Source organism: Dasypus novemcinctus, chromosome 5 (genome assembly GCF_030445035.2).
Source record: "Dasypus novemcinctus isolate mDasNov1 chromosome 5, mDasNov1.1.hap2, whole genome shotgun sequence".
NCBI lineage: Eukaryota > Metazoa > Chordata > Mammalia > Cingulata > Dasypodidae > Dasypus > Dasypus novemcinctus.
The window spans coordinates 80317384-80337219 of record NC_080677.1 but is presented as its reverse complement, the minus strand read 5'-3'; the positions used below and the strand labels follow the sequence as shown (position 1 = coordinate 80337219).

The 19836-nt window shown below is 48.4% G+C and overlaps 1 protein-coding gene across 7 annotated transcripts in view; it reads left to right on the top strand.

Annotated features, from left to right (window-relative positions):
• The window catches only part of ATXN7L1 (ataxin 7 like 1), a 247129-nt gene extending 227643 nt beyond the window's left edge, over positions 1 to 19486 (top strand). For 3 of the 7 annotated variants that reach the window (XM_004448788.4, XM_023592501.3, XM_023592502.3), the window contains 6 exons: positions 4119 to 4311; positions 8341 to 8462; positions 9931 to 10236; positions 12868 to 13819; positions 17617 to 17691; positions 19225 to 19486. In XM_004448788.4, the coding sequence (XP_004448845.1) occupies positions 4119 to 4311; positions 8341 to 8462; positions 9931 to 10236; positions 12868 to 13819; positions 17617 to 17691; positions 19225 to 19266 (1690 nt within the window). In that variant the 3' untranslated portion in view covers positions 19267 to 19486. The remainder of the gene's footprint in view (positions 1 to 4118; positions 4312 to 8340; positions 8463 to 9930; positions 10237 to 12867; positions 13820 to 17616; positions 17692 to 19224) is intronic. The other 4 variants (XM_004448789.4, XM_071215209.1, XM_071215208.1 and 1 more) reach the window with 3 other exon arrangements.
• The last annotated feature ends 350 nt before the right edge of the window (positions 19487 to 19836 follow it).

Here is a 19836-nt window from a genome sequence, read left to right as displayed (position 1 = left end):
CTGAGTGGGAAAGGAGGCTAAAGATAGCCCAGACTCAGCTCTTTGCAGGCCTGTGCCTCACCCTTACTCTCTGCTGAGCCTGGTGCTCTCCTGTGCACTCTCTCCAGTTCAGTCTCTGGAGAGTAAACCTTTGTACTTACTGGAAAGCTGGTTGGGGGGAGTGCAGAACCTGGCAGGAAGCAGGGGTGACTTGTCTGGCTAGGTGACAGGGTCCAGCCACATAGGAAGATTTTCACTCTCCTGCCATGTTTCACCCTCACCTCACCTAGGACTTTTGCATTTCTAAGTAGGTGCGGGTTTTGAACTTCTCAGGAGTTCTGCAGCAGGCAAACTCCTTTCCCACTGGACTCTTCCTCTGCAGGCACTTAGCAAGGTGAAGGAAGTTACCACCTAAATGAGTTACCACTCCTCCAACCACATTCTGTTTTCAAAAAATGTGTTAAAAATCTCTCGTTCCTTCTTGTATTGGTTAGGATGCTTTGGATGCAAGTAGCAGAAAACCTAGTCTGCCAAAGGCTTAAATAATTAGGACATTTCTTAGCTCCTATGACAAGAAGTTCAGAGGTATAGGGGCACCAGACCCAAGGGGCAGAGAATGGCTCTTCTCTGCCCTTCTTTTATTCCACCCACTTCAATGTTTTGGCTTCATCTTCAAAGTCAGTAGCAAGATGGCTGCAGCAATTCCAGGCACATCCAGATATAACCAAGTGCAGATGAAGGTGGAGACCCCATCTTCCTCTTTATTCTATTTTATTTTTTTTAAACAAATTGCCACTTTATTTTTTTAAGGTTTATTTATTTTTATTTATTTCTCTCCTCTTCCCCCCTCACCCTGGTTGTCTGTTCTCTGTGTCTATTCGCTGCGTCTTCTTTGTCCGCTTCTGTTGTTGTGAGTGGCACAGGAATCTGTGTTTCTTTTTGTTGCATCATCTTGTGTCAGCTCTCCATGTGTGTGCAGCACCATTCCTGGGCAGGCTGCACTTTCTTTAGCACTGGGCGGCTCTCCTTACGGGGTGCACTCCTTGTGCGTGGGGCTCTCCTACACGGGGACACCCCTGCGTGACAGGGCACTCCTTGCGCGCATCAGCACTGCGCGTGGGCCAGCTCCACACAGGTCAAGGAGGCCCGGGGTTTGAACTGCGGACCTCCCATGTGGTAGATGGACGCCCTAACCACTGGGCCAAGTCTGCCGCCCCCGTTCCTTTTTAAAAGTACGAAATATCTTTCCAGATGTCCCCCTGACCCCAGGGGGAAAAAAAGGCTCATGCACCTTTCTAAGCCAATCATTAGAAAGATTTTTCTTATTATTGGTTTAGGGATTAAACGGATGTTGAGAAGTCATCACCATATCTCCTCTGCTGAGCTCTTTGTTCTTTAGGGCTGACAACCTTTTCAAAGAAAAGTATCATTTTAGTGGGATTTGGGGAGGGAGGGGAATAAATATGTAAGATCTATCTGCTGTGTTTAACAGGAAGTTCTTCCATCACTTTCTTACACATTCCAAAACTACCAGCTCACTTTCTTTCTTTCTATTGTCTTTTTTTTTTTTTTTTCACTTTTTGTTATATTTCCCTAGTATATATACTTAACAAAAGCCCACTCACATTCATCTCTGGCAGGTCAGGGAGGATTACCATTGTGGGGAAGCCTTCAAAAAGAGCCTGTTAGAAGTTTGGAGAAAATTTAAATATCCATTAAGAGAAGATGTTCCGTAAATTATGATATATCCATACTAGGGAATATTAAAAATGATAGTGGTCTTCTGTACTTATTAACATGGAAAAATTTCTACAACATAACTAAGTTTTTTTTTAAAAAAAAAAAAGCGTATCTCAAAAATAGTAAATATGGTATGATACAGTTTTTGCTTAAAAATGTATGTGCACGTGTATGCCCAGTAAAGTTTGGAAAGATATAAATCAGAATGCTCACAGCATTGGATCTTGGGTGGCATGGTTACCTTCTTGGTATGTTTCAGCATTATCTAAATTGCTTTACAATTTTGGTTTTCAGCTGTAAATAGGCAACGGTGTTGTTGTCCCTCCCGACTGAGAAGAGAAGGTTTCAGGGCATACCCTGTGGCCATGTCCTCTCTGAACTATATATATTTTTTTTTAACAATTTTATTGAGATATATTCATTTATCACACGATCCATCCAAAATGTACATTCAGTGGGTTTTGGTACAATCACAGAATTGCGCATTTATCACCACAATCAATATTAGAGCATTTTCATTACTCCAAATTGAAAGTCCCCCACCCATTAGCAGTTACTCTCAATCCCTCTATCCATCCCCTGCCATACATAACTACTAATCTAATTCCATCTCTTGGTCAATAGACTTTTTTTTTTAAGATTTATTTATTTCTCCCACCCCCTCGTTGTTTGCATTTGCTGTGTCTGTCCGTTGTGAGCTGGTCTTTTTAGGAGGCACCAGGAACCAATCCCAGGACCTCCCATGTGGGAGGGAGGCATCTAATCGCTTAATCCACCTCCACTCCCTGCTTTGTTGTGTCTCTCTGTATGTTTTCTTCCTTGTGTCTCTTGTTGCATCATTTTGTTGCATCAACTCGCTGTGCTAGCCCATCGCATCAGCTCGATGTCTTGCTTGTCTTCTTTTAGGAGACACTGGGAACTGAACTCGGGACCTCCCAGGTGGTAGGCAGGACCCCAATTGCTTGAGCCACTTCCACTTTCCTCATTAGACTTTTATCATGCAGAGTAATGGCATCTTTATTTTTTTATAAGTATGGGAAGGTGACAGTCAATAATAAATTGTCATACAAGTATAGTTCTTGTAATGAAACTGGGAGAAAAAAACATATCTGGGGCTTTGTTTTTAAATAATTGTGCTTTGGGGATCTGGTTTCAATTAAGGTACTTTTCAAGACCTAGAAAGATTTCAAAGCAACCGTGAATCCCAGATGAAAATGCGAGAGAAGGGTGACAAATCAACAATGCTGTTTCATTGACTTGAAGGGGCAGCTTTTTAAGCAAGAAGCAGAAAAACAGTTTTTTGAAAAGACCTCGAATTGTTTTTCAAAACTTCCCTTTTCTACCCATCTTTGCCATCTCTCCCCCGTCCATTATCTAATGAAAGTGAGAAGTAGGGAAAACTATTAACAACTAACTGACTAATCCTTTTCTAGCTCTTCTACTAATGTAGATGTTTTTGTTTGTTGATTTTATTTTTATTTTATTTGTTTACTGCTTAGAAAGCATGTAGTGTCGCCCTCTTATTGTGACATTGCTTTTTCTCTCAGCTTAGACGTAATTGAAATCTGTTGGATCATTTTATATACATGGAAGTCAATCATTCCTTCATTCTGAAAAATATTTCTTCTGCACCTACTGTGAGCTAAGCCTGCCAGATAGTGGCTAAAGTAGCTTGTCAACACTTGAACTGAAATATTCATCCTAAGAAGATACAATTCAACTACATGTGGCAGAGTATTAAGAAAAAGACATAACTGTAGGTAGAGGAACTTGAGGACCCACAGTATGACAGCCATTTCATAAAGTCCCAGTTTAGTAGCAAAGTGTTGACAGGGCCATCTTTCTTCATCACTGATATTTTGCTGTTTGGCTTGCACTTGTTACCTGTTTGCCTGCTGATATGCCTCTCTAGTTCACCAACCATCTATCTGTGCACATGCGAAAGTGTTTCTGCTTTCAAGGAAAAGCAACTAGATGTGGCCAATACAAGTAACTTATTTGCAAATTGGTGAAGAGTAACTGAATTCAGAGACTCCTTTTACCTTAAATTAACCTTGCCACGTTATGTGTAAGAGTAACTGAATTCAGAGACTCCTTTTACCTTAAATTAACCTTGCGGCATTGTGTGTTTTCACGTTGAGCTTACACTGCCATGGTTTTACCCTTGTGCCTGTGTTCCACCCCAGAGGGAGCAGCCAGGGCAGAGCTTAGCGCCACAGGTGGCTGTAGAAGCAAACCCTCTCAGCCGTCGTTTTCCCCTTGTGCAGCTTGGCCATCCACCTGCCCTCCCTGATGTCCTGGGAAGGCTAATCGGACTGCCTCCTAACTCCATTAAGCGGGCTGGATGTTGTCCCCTCAGAAAAGTTCATTCGGTCTCTTCTCCCTTCTCTCGCCCTTAGACCATCATCTGCAAACAGCATCAGTAGCAGCGCATCTTCAAATCACAGTGGCCACACTCCGGAGCCCCCCCTGCCTCCAGTGGGAGGTGACCTCGCCAGCCGACTGTCCAGTGATGAAGGGGAGATGGACGGAGCCGATGAATCCGAGAAATTGGACTGTCAGTTCTCCACACACCACCCCAGACCTCTGGCGGTAGGCTTCTTTCTGTTTCCTTCCCCACTTTTCTCTTTTTTGCCTTTTCCCCTGTGCTTTGCGGGCATTTAGTTGATCGTGCCGCACGGCGTGCCTTCCCGAGGAGAGGCCGCCAGCCAGTGTCTTACAAAAGGCTTACCCTGAGGTTGAGTGAGTGCCTTAGAAATACCCTTGAAAAATCACAGACGGGAAGGAAAGGGCTACCGGCTGCTTCTAATCCTTTAAGCACTGAGTACTGGGGGCCGCCTCGAAGCCGAAGCCACCATGCTTGAGGAGTGGCGCTACGTAAGTGCCCTCGGGGCTGACCTTCTGGCCCTGCCCATCTGAAAACGGAGCCTCTGGTTTCAAGCACTGGTCTGACTCGCCTGCTTTGGGAACCGCCTGTGTTAGCCGTGGGCAGGTGCTGGGCCTGGTTGGTTTTGTCCCTTGCTGGCACTAAGCCTTGTTGTTACTGGTAAGTGTGACCTAATGGCATCAGAACTGAGTGTGTGTGAGAGAAAGTGAGTATGAGAAGGAGAGAGGGAGACAGCGAGAGAGAGAGGGAGAGGGAGAGAGAGAGAGGGAGAGGGTGAGGGAGAGGGAGAGAGGGAGAGGGAGAGGGAGAGAGGGAGGGTGGAAGCATTTCATGACAGCCTAATTGCTGATTAACTAAAAGGGCACTTGGTTTCCAATTCCTTGAACGAATCCACTTTAGCAATTCAGAAGGTTGTTGAAATTGAGGTGGAAAGTACAAGGAGGCCTTGGCTAGAGGCTTGCTTATGTTTTCCATGTGAGCACTTGAGAAGGGGCTGCCCAGTGCTCCCATCACAGAGCTGAGGGCAGGTCAGCCTGGAGCCTGGGACCCCAAGGCCCTGCAGACGAAGCTTTGATTCCCTAGATCTCATGAATTGAAAGTAAAATCAATCCTGCATCAAGGTAGGGTGGGCCCTCATCCCTTCTCTCTGTGTGATAAGTGAAGGCCAAATTCACTTCCTGTTTCTGGGGACGATGGATACCAACATCCTGAGACTTTGCCTCTTGGCCAAGTCAGGAACGGGGACTCTGGGGAATGCCTGTGGCTGTCAGTGACAGAACGCTCACCTAGCAAGAGGTCTCAGTCAGTGCTTGCGAGGTTGGGTCAGCATCTCCACTACACGGGGGCTAAGGGATGAGCCCCTGCACCCTGTGGCCTTTCTCACTCGGCCTCATTGTATCTGCTGCTTCTCCAATACCACAGCCTCATCCAAGAGCCCTCTACGCAGGACAAAAGAGACCAAGAGAAAGGAACCTTCTTCCACCAAGTTGTCACTGCCTGTGCGCGTGCGTGCATGTGCATGCAGCGGGGTAACATACAGAGAGAGAGAGAGAGAGATCCATCATAAGATTCGGCATTTTAACCATGTTTAAGTATACAATTCAGTAGCACTAATGACTGTTACAATGCTGTACTGCTGCCACCACCTTTTATTACTAAAACTTTTCACCACCCAAAACAGAAACTCTTTACCTATTATGCAGTTTAGTGTTCCCCACCCCCTTCTCCTCACAGCCCCTGATAACCTCTGATCTACTTTCTGTCTCTCTGAATTTGCTTATCTGAGATATTTCATCTAAGTGAAATCATGCAATATTTGTCCTCTTGTGTCTGGTTTCTTTGATTTTGCATAATATTTTCAAGGTTCATCCATGCCTCAGAGCTTAATTCCTCTTTATGGCTGAATAATATTGCATTCCACTGTGTATATATATACTACATTTTATTCATCCATTCTTCGGTTGATGGGCATGAGAGTTGTTTCTGCCTTCTGACTATTACGAATAGTGCTGCTATGAACTTTGGTCTACAAGTATCTGTTTGAATCCCTGCTTTCAATTCTTTGGGATCCAAGATGCTATTTGGGAAGAAAATCTTATGAAATCCCCATCAGCCTTCCCCTTATACCTACAATGGCCAGAAATGGGCCACAAGCCCACCTCGGGACCATCAATGGCAGAGAAGGATGAGATCACAGTGACACTGGCTGAAACCAGCCACAGTCCACCCCAGGGTTCTGGGAGAGAAATCCATCTTTCCTGCCCACTGCTCCATGTCAGATCCTAGAACAAAAGTTTGGTCCTGTTAGCAAAGAGACAGGGAGAGGTGGCAGTGGCTCAGCAGTTGACAAGTTTGGCAGCCAGGAGGGTCTACCTTCGTGGCTGAGACAGCAAGGATGCACAGCTCTGCTAAGGGTTTGGCATGCCCGCTGGGACAAGTGTCTCTTGGGGCCATCTAGCCTCGCATTTGTATTGAAATACATAAGCAGGTGGCAGAGACAGAAATGTGCCCCCAGCTTCCTAGTCTGAAATGGAGAGGAGGCTCTACCAGAAGGCGAGACTACTGAGTACGTCAAGACATTGTCCAGACTGAAACACTGCCAGCCCACAGGGGAGCAGCCAAGCTCTGGGCTGGCAGAGGTGGGTGTCCTTAATGTTTTGCTGATTTTAAATGGATAGGCCACAGATGTGTTCCTTTGTTTTGTCCTTTCTCTCATGGCCAATTGATAGACTGAATCTTTTTTTTTTTTTTTTTTTTTTTGGTAATGATGAATGCTTCCTCAGTATATCTTTAGTCATTGGCATAAAAGAAGAAATACTGTCAAGACCTGGGACAGCTCCCACACACTTCTGGGACCAGCTTCCGTGTTGGAGGATTCTTTTTTTTTTTATTAATTTACTGATTTATTTATTTTTGGTTGGTCGGTAAAAAGTCAATATGAAGGTGCAGAAAAGTGTTTCCCACAAGCGGCACCAGATTTGACAGGTGGTAAGATTTTTAACACAAACCCCTCAAAACACAACAGAGGCAGTACAAAAGGAAGGTCTTGCATTTCCTCCTGAAAACTGTTCCAGGAAGGTTTGGGGAACGAGTGCCAACCCAGCGCTGTGTCTGGGATGGAGGCCAGCGAGCTTCTGGGAGGCCTGGAGGAAGGGAGAGAAGCTGCCTTTGAGTTATAGAGTCATTTGCAGACTTTCCCGAGCCCTAGACCAGCCAAATGTCACCTTCTCACAGGCCGCTTTTTGCATTTCTGTCCACTGGCCTTCCGGTCGTCCTAACATCATAATCTAATGGACTTTATTATAAACATCTGAATGCTCAGTACTTTCGGCCATCTGTTTTGAATGTGGTGATTTGTTTTAAACGTTTTGTGGGTGCCTGTCTCCATGCTTTAGCTCCAGTCCCAGTATACTATCTTCATTCTGAGGAGAAGGAGGAGAATGCTGTCCCTAGCCTTCATAAAGTTATAGCCTAGTCAGGTATACAAGGCATTCTATGTCATATAAAGCAGTCACAGGATGCTTCCAAGGTGGTAGATAATAAAGTATGCCACAGGGTGTGCTGTAGGAGTTCAGAGTGGGAAGGATAATGAGAAAAGGTCCTAGGAAAGGAAAGCCTTTGCTCAGAGTCCCAAGGAAGGGGTAGACTTGGAATTGACAGGGAGGGGAGGAAGGCAAGGGTGGTCACGTCCCCAGGGCAGCCTGAAAAGGCTGGTGCCGGAGGGGATGTGGTGGGACTAGGAAAGGAAGGTGTGGAGCCAGTTGGAAGTGAAGTGGCTCTGTTGACAGTCAGATAAGAAAAGTGTCACCAGCTGGCAGCAGACCTTGAACGCCAGAGCAAGCAGCTTCCATTGCTGTGATGAGAAACAGGGAGCCACAGAGTTCCTTGAAGATGGATGATATGATGAGCAGATGGTGCTGAAAAAAACCACCCTGGCTGCCGGTTCTTCTCTTTAACCTAAAACGCTGGCTCAATCCCCGGAGTGGAGAATTTAGCCCTCGGTACCACCGGAAATTCAATGTAGCTATTATCGAGTTATAACGTGAGGTTCTGCAGAAAATCTAGAGCTCAAACTAAAGCACCACAGGAATATTTTTGGGCTTTAATACTATTTGCTTCTTTATTTCGAGTAAAATTGTGCCCCTGTGTGTTTTTATGCAAATGTTATTTTCTCTGTATGGTTTATATTAGCTTATTAACCTGTAATCAAAATTAAAACGTTGTTTTCCTCACAGTTTTGCTCATTCGGGAGTCGCCTCATGGGACGAGGGTACTATGTGTTTGATAGAAGATGGGATCGGTTTCGATTCGCACTAAACTCCATGGTAGAAAAACACTTGAATTCACAGATGTGGAAGTAAGTGAGTGGGTGTTTTGTGCAATATAAGATAAGAGCTGCCCCATAATTACCTGAACCCTAACTTTCTAAATATATGTCAGGTTGGTTTTTCATAGGACAAAATGATTCTTAAAATCAGGACTCATAATTAATTATTAAAAATCAGTTCTTCTTAATGATTTGCCTACCATTTAGAAACGCGTATGATGTATGTCTGTTTTATCTTCTTTGGGGATCGTTTTTGCAGTGGTATCTTCTAAACAAAAAACATATTAGATAAGGTCTGGTTTATTTAAGAGTGTTAAAGGACCTTTTTATGACTGCTAACAACACCTAAGGCTATTAAGAACATGCTTCTGTTTATCAGGTTACTGCTACAATATCCGTACTAAAGATTTCCTAATGGCTATGGACCAATTCCTAATTGTTTAATGTCCCGTGAAAAAAACACATACATTTGCTAACAGGGCAGATCCTGAGCAATTTTGTGAAGTTGGTTAAGTTTGTCTTTGGCCCTTCCCACCTCCCCAGGATCCCCTCTCACCTCTACTTGTCCTTCTTCCTACTCTAAACCCCACCTTATGTTCCATTTCTCAAAGGTCCCTTGAGTCTCCAATCTCTCCCAGTGTACTTACATTTTGGTAGGGGTTCATGAAAAAGGAAGACTCGGTAAAATGCTATTGTGAAGGAACGATCGGCCCAGACTCTCAAAGCCCAGCACATAAGGAGCTGCCTCTCCCACCACTTGCTAATGTAAGGCCAGCCCTCTGGGTACCCCCACCCTCCACTCCTAGACAGGTGAGCTCTCAAGGTGTCACACTCCACTAGAATCATGGCTCACTTACGCCTCAGCCCAGATGGTCCAGGAGAGCCACCAGTGGCGAGGGAGTGGCAGAGACCCCCACCCTGCCCAGAGAAGCCAGTGTGACGAGGAAGTCGTTCCTGAGAAATAAGGGGGACCCTGGGGGTGGGGGTCGGAGCAGGATTCCAAACTCACTCCTCTCCCAGGTTTCCGCTTCTCTCCCAAGCACCTCTGGCACCTCAGCCCCTTTTCATCACGACACCCAAAGAGCTTCCAGGGGGAGAAGGAGACTCCCTAGAGCCTGCATTAAACTCGTACCGCAGGCTTCTGACGAATTGTTGACACTTCACATGAAACAGGAAAGGGCCACAAGAGAAGCTTATCGTTTCTTCCCATTTAAGCGACTGCCCTCTGTGTCTACAAGGCACCCGCGATATGCCAGTGTCCACTCGAAACAGCAGCGATTGGCGCTGCCTGTGGGATCACCTTGTCCTCAGTGATTTGGTTATCTCTCTTTCCGCGCTTGCTCCCCCAAGAGGACAGCCAGTCCTGGCTGTGCTCACGGCTCTTTGCTGTCCCTGGTTATGGAAGTGTAAATCCCGGACACTTGGAAGGAATGTGTTGATCTGTATTTCGCTGCCTGGTGTCCTGTCAGCTCAAGCTCCATATTCCTTTCCTCCTCAGGCACAGAAGCCCGAGCCACAGGGCGTCAGGTCCCTCCCCCCTTTTCAGGACTTGCCTAACCAATCTGCTGTCACTGAGCAACATTGGGGCTGCCTGGGTGTCAACTCTGGAGAGCGTAGCACCCCGCTGCCCTCTCGGCCTCGCGGCCCAAACCCCAGGCCCCGACGGGCCCGCACCTGGAGGGATGGCAGCCGATGGGGGCGTGGAAGACATTAGGAAGAAAAGGAACGGCCAAGACTCTTTTTTCTTTAACAAGCATTTAACTCTGCATCAGGAGACGCCAACACAGTATTCTCTTTCAGCCAGGTCAGCATCTGGACCTCCGTGCCAGCTGGCAGGGGAGGACGGGCACTGTCAGTAATTTATGCGCGTCTGTGGGCTCTTGTACGGGACTTCCCTAGGCCAGAAGGCCACGCTTCAACCGGGCCTGGCCCACGAAGCTGAAAGGCACTGCCATTTGGCACCTAGAAAAACACATAAGCTGTTTAGCTTGGGGAGAAGGGGCTCCCGGGGTCAGGGGGCTGCCCACACGCTCCCTGCCCTGCCTCCCCTCTGCCCTGTCACCGCCCCCGGCCCTGCTACTGCCGCGTCATTAGCGCGGAGAGGAAGGAAAGGGACAGAAACTGGGCTGGAAAATAGTACCCATCCCAATCCTGAGAGCCAGCCAGGCAAGATTTAGGACTCAGCTCTGCTCATCGGGACAAGTTGAAGCATGAATTTAGATTATTTAATGGGAAGATTATAAATTGGGACATTACAAGTGGATCCCATTTAAGGGCATTGACTGGGGGGTCTGCTCTGAAATGAGCCATCTGGTGTTTGTAAATGACTTTTTAAAATAAATGATTGCTGGACCTATTCCCACATGGATTTCTATCCATGCTTTAGCTGGAAAGGAGACTCGAGTCACGGGAAGACTGAGGGGGATGTCCATAGAACCGCAGCGAGGCCCAGGGACAGGAGGAAAAGGTTGCTAAGCAGTGCTCCCTGGCCCCATTAGGAAAGGGGTTGTGCAAGGCCAGACAGTTCAAAGGATGAGTTTAGACCTTTCCAGTCTGATTCCGTGGGGGTCCTTGCCCAGCATGCCCAGTCCCGGACCCTACGGTTGTGTTGCTGCCGGAATCCACTTGCTCACCCATCCGCCACCCATTCATCCATTCATTCACTCACTCATCTGTCATTGCAACAAGTACCGATAGAGCCCCTCGTTTAGTACTAACAGAATCTTCTACGTTCTTTACGCTTGAGAGAAAGTAAAATCTCAAACGCCATCATGGTCACTGTGAGTTTGGCAACATTTTTCTCTTGTATTTGATGTCCTTGGTCTGACATTTTCAAGGGTGTTGTGCTTCTCTATTTAAGGATTCCTCCAGATTTCACCCTAAAAGTGGAAGCATAGGCTCAACTAAAGTGGCAGGCAGAAAATTGAATCTTCAGTGAGAGGAGTGCTAGGAGAGGCATTTATTTCTCAGCAGGGCCTCTTTCCAGAGTTCGCTGATGCCTAATCCTGACACCAGCTGGGAGGGTGGCTGCCACCAAAGAGAAGGGACCATGGAGGGCCCTCTTCATACCTTGCTCCAAGCCCACAGGGGTACAGGACCCAGGCCTGCCCTTCGTCGAGTGCTGCTTTCAGAGAGGAAAAACTAGGTCCTAGTGGCTGGGGAGCCCCAACTACCTTGAGAACGATTGCCAGGGGACAGAGGGAGGCGAGAGAAAGAAGAGAACCTAATTGAAAACGTTCACTCAGCTCCAAGTGGGTGCAAAACTAGAAAAAAATGGTGACCCCCAAAGGCCCTCATGCCTCCTCCCAGCCCTGTTTGGAACCAGGAGCTGTTTCCAGCATAAACTACAGATGGAGTTTGCAGGGAGGCCCCAGGAGCACCTGGCCGCGGTGCTGGCCTTGGCCTTGGCTTGCTCTCAGGCACTCCCCAGTCTCCAGGAAGGCTGAAGAAGAAAACGGAGGCTTTCCCCTCCTGCCTTCCTCTGTCCTCCCCTGTCCTCTTCCTTTCCATATCCTCCCATCTATCTTCAGAAGGAACTAGAAGTTCCTGAGCCCTTTCTCTGGTCCCAAGCCCTTTCTCTGGACACGTGAGGGTCCCTGCGCTGTCACCCCTTCCCTACAGGAATGAGAGGACCTGATGAAGGCAGCCCATGCCCCAGTTGTTGAGAGCTGGGAATTAGCGGGGTGGGAGTCAGTGCTGGGTGTGGGCAGCCCAACAGCTTTGTCATTTCTCAGGTCCCTGGGCCTCCACTGTCCTGTCGCCTTCCCAGCCAGGTCAACAGGAGCCAGCAGTCACGAGCAAACGTGAAAATGCCTCTCTGCAGGCCAAGCCAGAGGCTGTAGACAGCTAATGCTGGCCTGAGAGGAGAGGGTGGTTTCCCAGACTGCCTCAGCCAAGAGTAGGGTGGGAAAGCAAGGGGCACGAAGGGGGCTGGGGAGCCCTGAGAGTCAGCGGGCAGAGGCTGCGGTGGGGTCAGGGGGAGAGCGCTGGCCTCCATGCATGTGGCAAAGCCCTGCCCTCACATTTTTTCAAGCCAGGACCTCAATATGAAATGACCACTTCCCATTAAAAATTACCTGCATCACTATCAAAAAAAAAGGATTATTTCTTGGGTGAATTTATATATTTAAATAACCTTTGCCTTTTATTCATGAACCAAAATCAGCCATTATCCAGTAGCCAAGCAAGGGGAGTAGGATCTGAAAAACCTGAAAGTGGTTCAAAATAAGTTGCTGGATGTTGCAATGGGTTGGGGGCGGGGAGCCATCCGGAAGGGCCATAATTCAGATTCTACCATTCTTCAGGCTTCATTTTCCATAGTCTGGTTCTGCTGGGGTTTTCTCTGTAGCCCTGATGCTCAAACTTAATTGGAGCCTCCCAAGCAATGGAAACCCTATTTCTCACTGTTTCTCTTTCACTCTTCTCTCATGTCTAGGAAGATCCCTCCTGCGGCAGATAGTCCCCTGCCCTCGCCAGCAGCCCACCTCACCACCCCTGTTCCAGCATCCGTTTTACAGCCTTTCAGCAACCCCAGTGCCGTGTATCTTCCTTCAGCTCCCATCAGCTCAAGGCTCACCTCTTCTTACATAATGACATCAGCCATGCTCTCAAACGCAGCTTTCGTGGCATCGCCGGACCCGAGCGCCCTCATGTCACATGCCACAGCTTTCCCTCATGTGGCCGCAACCCTCAGCATCATGGACTCAACCTTCAAGGCCCCATCCGCCGTGTCCCCGATACCAGCTGTCATCCCTTCCCCATCCCACAAGCCATCCAAAACCAAAACCAGCAAATCCTCAAAAGTCAAAGACCTGTCTGCCCGGAGCGATGAGTCTCCAAGTAACAAAAAGAGGAAGCCGCAGTCTTCGACTTCCTCCTCTTCCTCCTCCTTATTATCCCTGCAGACCTCCCTCTCGTCTCCCTTATCAGGGCCCCACAAAAAGAACTGTGTTTTGAACGCAAGTTCCGCTTTGAACTCCTATCAGGCGGCCCCTTCCTATAACAGTCTGCCCGTGCACAACTCAAACAATGGCGTGAGCCCACTCAGTGCCAAACTGGAGCCCTCAGGACCGACCTCGCTGCCCGGCGGCCCCGCGGACTCAGGGAGACACGTGGGCGCGGTGGGCGGCAGCAGCGACTCCTGTCCCCTCTCTGTGCCCTCCCTTGCGCTCCACGCAGGGGACCTCTCTTTGGCCTCCCACAATGCCATGTCTTCTCTGCCCCTCTCTTTTGACAAATCAGAAGGAAAAAAGCGTAAGAACTCGAGTTCTAGTAGCAAAGCCTGTAAAATCACTAAAATGCCTGGTATGAATAGCGTTCACAAAAAGAACCCGCCCAGCCTTCTCGTGCCGGTGCCCGAGCCCGTTAACAGCGCCTCCTCCCGGCAGGTAAGGGACCCGTCCTTCCCGGGGCCTCCTGGCACTGCCGCCATCGGCTCGGAGGCAGGGGGGGCTGGGCAGCGCGCCCGCTTAGCCGAGCACTCAGGCAGGAAGCAACCACCGCTCCGCTCATTGTTTTCCCCCTTGCTTTGACTTTTTGGAAATTAGTATGACTCGTTGATTAGTTGTTTCAAATCCTGTGTCTCATCGGGGGATTTGGTATATTCCTTTGCTTGGCCCATGTCTTTTATTTTTCACTGATGTCTAGGCATCTGATTATGATGGTGAGTTTAACCTGATGCTCAGTTTCTCTCTCTTTTGTAGGGATTTAGTGGCAGGAGGCTGTGTGTTACTGCCGTTGAATCTTGGTTCAACCTGTACTAAGTCTCTAGGATTGTCCCTGTTACTTCCTCAAATCTGGGACCCATGGACCCAGTAATGGGTTGCAGTTCCACTAACAAGGGCCTTGGGGAGGGAGTTTGGAAAGGCTGGAAAAAGCCTCTCACTTATTTACTTTTAATTTTCTTACATGCACTTCCTGGGTCTACCAGCAGATGGTGCTCTTTGGCAGCCTTCTCAGCAACAATGTGACAGAGGCTCCTGCCTTGAGGCTGTTTAGAGGCTCCCAATTCAAACTTTTCTGGCAGCCCCCTCCCTTTGCAGGGGTAGGAAATATTCCACTACCCTCTGCATTCTCAACAAGCAGTCCCTGTCAGTAAGGAGGGTGATTAAGAGGGTGGGATCTCTTTAGTCCTTTGCGGGTTCCCACATAATGGTGAGATGGCCTGGAATTGCTCGTGGGACACAGCAGACCAAATTTGTTGGCCAAAAGCTGAGTCAACCTTAAGCTGCATCCTTCTTTCTCCCATTTCCTGGGGAGGTGGATCCCTGCAACCCCCTCTGCTCGTAGGGTGAGGGAAGGGTGCTGGCAGCTGCAGCTTCTACTCACCGTCTTTCTGTCAAGATTTCTCTCCTATGTCCCTCTCTGTCCTGGGTGGTGTCCACCCTTCCCATGGTGTCCTAAACCTTAGAACATTTTTTTCCAGGCTGTTTCTGCCTGTCCTGGGAGAGAAGAGAGTCCTGTGTTTTTCTAATCTGCCATCTTCCCCGTTACTTTGAGACCAGTTTATTTATTTAACTAATACTTCCTAGAACCCTTACTGTATATGAGGCATTATTCTAAGCACTTTACAGATGTTCCTTCATTTAACCCTCACAACAACCCAGTGCCACTGGTAAAATCATTTCAGATGAGGAAACTGAGGTACAGAGAGATTCCAAGCTCCCCAGTCCACTTTATCTTGAGGCACTGAGGATGATTCCATTAAAGAGTTCTGGTCTACAGGAATCCCCTCAGGAAGGACCTGAGGGCCAGGCACATCAGATGAGGAGCCTGGGGTCCCACCCCGGGAGAGTAGGACCAGCCCCCAGGTGGCTGCCTCGCTGCCTGCCTCCTTATATAACTCTTTCCTTCTCGTAAAAAAGGGAAACACGCAGCTCACACCAGCCGACTAAGAAGTGTTCCATGGCATGGTACAAATAGGAGAGCGTACTGTAAGGAAACCTGGGGAAAGGTGGTGCAATAAAAAAGAACCGACATTTCTTTCCCTTGAGCTCTGTTCTGATCCTCAAGTTTGGGCTTCCTTCTCAGGCTGGGGAGAACTTAGTAGAGCCCACCACCCCACCCCAGATTCTCTTCACCTCTGCAGTAAAGGAGAGAGCAGAGATGGAGAGGAGCCCAGCCTGGGGCTGTCAGTGAAACAGAACCCACCTGCCCGGGCCTCCCATCGGGGAGGGCAGGCTGTGCACGGTGTCCACAGCAGCAGCTGAGGTCTGTGACCGTCTGATTAGGAGTGCCAGACCCCAAGCCCAGCCCCATCTGGGGGCGAGGAAGGTAGAGAGATGAGATGGGAAACAGATGTGAAAAAGACATCTTACTAATTTATACCATTGTTTATGAGACTTGTGGAAACCTCACAAAGAGAAAATCTTGAGGAGGATTCACAAATCACAAGTCAACACGAGAAGCAGCAAGTTTGGGACTAGGGTCAGACGAGCCATAAACCAAGGCCACGATGAGTGGAAGGCATAGGTCCCTCACCAGGCACAGACGCACCTGCCATGCCGTGTCCACAGACCCACGAGTTGGGGGTAAGGAGCTTAGGACACACAGGGCCCTACCTTGAGACTACACTGCTGGTCAGTCCCTCCTCCAGGTCTCCGGGTGCTCTTGGGAGCCCGGGCTTCCCAAACGTGAATGTGCACACAGATCACCGGGGGGTCTTGTTAAAAGGTTCTGAGCCAGCAGGTCTGGGGTCTAACATGCAGGCTCCTGGGAGTGCCACTGAACTGGTCTGTAGGCCATACTGTGAGTAGCAAGGCTATCGTGCCCCATCCGTTTTAGATAAATTACTAGTGGCAAACAGTTACTTATGTGACAGGCTCTTTGCCAAGCACTCTAGGTAGATGAACTCATTTAATAACTACCCAATAATCTCCAGTTTACAGATAAGTGAGTAAAGGCACAGGAAGGTTAAGCAATGTGCCCAGAGTCACACAGCTCTTTGACAGTAGGGTTGGGATTTAAATCCACTCCTTTAGGCACTGGATTCTGGGATCCTAACCTCTAGGCCATGAATGAGGTACCTTGTAATTAGCACATGATGCTTTGTTGATTCTTTCATCTGTGGGATCATATGAAATATTTAGTAAAAATGATGACTCAGCCAACACCAGTGGTGCATGGAGCAGTCCAGCCTTTACCAGAGAGTGCTCATCAGGAAGGAGATCAACACAAACCGAACAAAAAACGATGAATTTAATAACTGCCTGGGTCAAGTAACCTGCACCTGAATGCAGATGGCACCTGGGTGCTTGTCCCCAGGCCATCAAGAGAAGGCTCGGCCAGGGTCATCACTGGTGGTTTCCAAGTTTTGGGGACAGGCGAAAGGCCTTTGGGTCTGCATTGAATCTGTTAGGCATTTGGGAAAGGGACTTGGTAAGATGAATATGAGCTTTGGGGACAAGTTAGGAATCCATTTAATTGTACCTGGTAGGCACAAAGCCAGAATTTGCCACAAAAGTGTTACGTGGAACAAAAACAAGAAGACTCCGACTATAAGGCAAATGTCTTCATGCAATGGCAGGTTAAGGTCCAGGCTGTTTATAGGTCCGGCTGCCCTTGAGTAGCAGGTTTTGTCTGAGCACCTGCCTCAGAGAAAGGAGGCCCCTTTCAGTACTGCCATCTCAGGGACCCACCTCAGGCAAAACTTGCTGCCTTGCCCTCAGCAAGCTCAGGGTAGGGTGGGGGAAGTCTAGGTCCATCTTGGCTCTTTGCCTGAAGAACAGCTGAGTTTGAGCCATGTCTCCTGGCAGGAAAAATTGGCCCAGAAAAAGACCCAAGCTTTTGTGCCCACTCGGCCAGGGGAGTCTGGGCTAGAAACAAGATGGGTCTGGGATTGAGATTCAGAGGTAGAAGAGCTTGTGTGCCCCTTTGGCCACAGGTGGAAAAGCTGAGCCTCGGATGAGTTAGATGCTCCAGGGGAGGGTCCTCTAACCAGAAACCTTTGTCCTCATGCCTGAAACTTGCACTCTGTACATCTGGGGAGTCAGAATGAGGAGTTCCTCCCCATTTCCCTCTGGGAATGAAAGGGGCAGTAGCAGGACACCATTTTCTCTGCCATTTCGGATGGAAACGCAGTTGCGAATTGACTTGAGGCACGTTATTGGGCAGCCCTTCTCCTTTCCCCTAGCGACATGCCTTTACGAGTTGTGTGTCTGAGTAGGGCTTCACTGGTGTCTTTCAGGTTGGGAAAAATAGCAGCCTAGCTTTGTCACAATCCAGTCCCTCAAGCATATCCAGCCCAGGACACAACCGACAGGTAAGTTATGGGGGAGAGGGTGCAAAGGTACACAGGGTCATCAGCCAGCAGCAAGAGCGTGAGAGTTGGGGTCAGATCTCATCTCCAGTTTGGTGTAGCAGTCAAGAGCATGGCTCCCAGGCTTCCAATCTTAGGCCTTCTAGTTATTATTTGCATGCCCTCGGGCAGGTTACTTCTCCATGCCTCCGTGTTCTCGTTTGTTAAATTGTAGTTAACTCAAGGGGTGTTAACTACTGTTATGACTACTCCCTTACCACTATCATTATTACCAGCCTTATGACCCTAGACAGCTGCCTTTTCTCAGCCTGTTTTTTCATCTGTTAAATGGCAAAACTGATGCCTATCACCTAAGGAAAATTAAACGAGAGGATGTTGGCCAAAGGGCCTGGCCCATGGCAGATATCCGTCAGTGCTTTCTCAGAGGCCTCTAGTGAGCTGCAGGCCCAGTCACAATGTGGTGGGCATTACGGTGGTTAGACGTGGCGTTTTTATAAACTCCAGTGGAAAGTGCAGGTTGTGTGTCAAGGGGAGGGCGGGCAGAAAGGGGAGGGAGATGGTTTGTATGTTTCACACATGATTGGGGAAAAAATGTATCTGTAGGGCTATGTTGTTCTGTTGCCTTAGATGTGCTGTAGGTTCTGCAGACACCAAATTACAAAGTGTGTGTTTGCCTGCATCTTGCCCTTTGGGGTCTTCTCACATCTGGCCGAGTGTTGGGGTGAAGATGATAGGAAAACACCTTGTGTTGCTCCAGATCCTTGACAAAGGTCACAATAGGCCTTTCCATGCCCGAGCACCTGCGTCTGACCCCGCATGCTGGGGAGGCGGGCACGTCTTGCACAGGCAGTCTGCTGCCTGTGTGAGGGCAGGCCTCCTGCAGGAGTTGCTGGTTGTACCCGGAGACTATACTCGCCCCTAACAAGCCTGGTGTGTGCCCGTAGCGCCATGGACATCAGCTCGAGACCTGAAATGCTGGCGTCGGCCTTCACAAACGTTGTGATAATAATGACCACTTGTTGAACCCTCAGCGCACTTTATCTCAGTGAAACCTTTGAACCACCCTCTGAGACACAAAATGATTATCCTCATTTTATAGATGAGGATGTAGCGCCAAGGCTAAGTAACTTGAACCCAAAGCCTCGATGTGTAACCCAACACTGTACTTCCCCCCCTTGATAATTTGCCATGACGTCTATAGGTTATGTAGGAAAAGGTAAATAAATAGGGAGAAAAACATGAAGGCAAATCTGTGACCCCTGTTCTCTCTCCTAAAGAGAAAGGCATCCTGTGCACATCTGCCGCCTTCGGCCCTGTGTTTTCCCCACTGCTGGGGTCTGTGGCTTCCTTCCCTTTTATGAGCACTGGACATCCATCATCTCATTTGCTCCCTGCAGCTGCTCTTTGCCCTCTGCAGGCAGTGAGATATTAACCTTTTATTACAGATGAGAAAACTGAGGCTCGGTTACTAAGTTCTCGTGAGCAATCCCAAATGTATGGTTTTGAGACAAGCTTTTCTTTTCTTTTCTTTCCTAGAAGACCACAAACAGAACGGGCAGGATAAGGACTCTTCCGTAACAAGATTGTGAAGCCACTTCTAAACCAATTCCTGGCCACCTGATCCCATCCCAGGGGACCTTGGCAGGAAGAAGAGGGAGGGAGTGGGCACTGCGGGAGAGTCGATTTCCTGTGCCCTACCTGTGGCTCTGGCCTTTCTTCTCTTTAATTGACCAATTTTTAGTTTTGAAGAAAAAGAAAAAGGAAAAAAAAAAAAAGTGAATTTGAGACTTACAGAAAACAGTACCAGTGTTTTGTTTCCGTTGTCTTTCCTTTCACTTGCCACCAGTTTATACATACTTCTAGATTTGGGGTCACCGCTTAGCTTTTTTTTTTTGGAGGAGGAGGTGGTACCGGGGACTGAACCCAAGCCCTCACACAAGGGAAGCAGGTGCTCAACCACTGAGCTACACCACTCTCCTACTGCTCTAGCTTCTGATGCCGCTACTGCACCATCACTTTGCTCCAGCCATCAAGAGCAGACATTGCTGAATGTCAGTTCTGGGTTGGCATCTTCTGAAACTCTTGAACTTTTGCACTTGCAACGCCCCTTTCCTCCCTTGTCCTGTCCCACCCCCTGCCTCTCCCCCC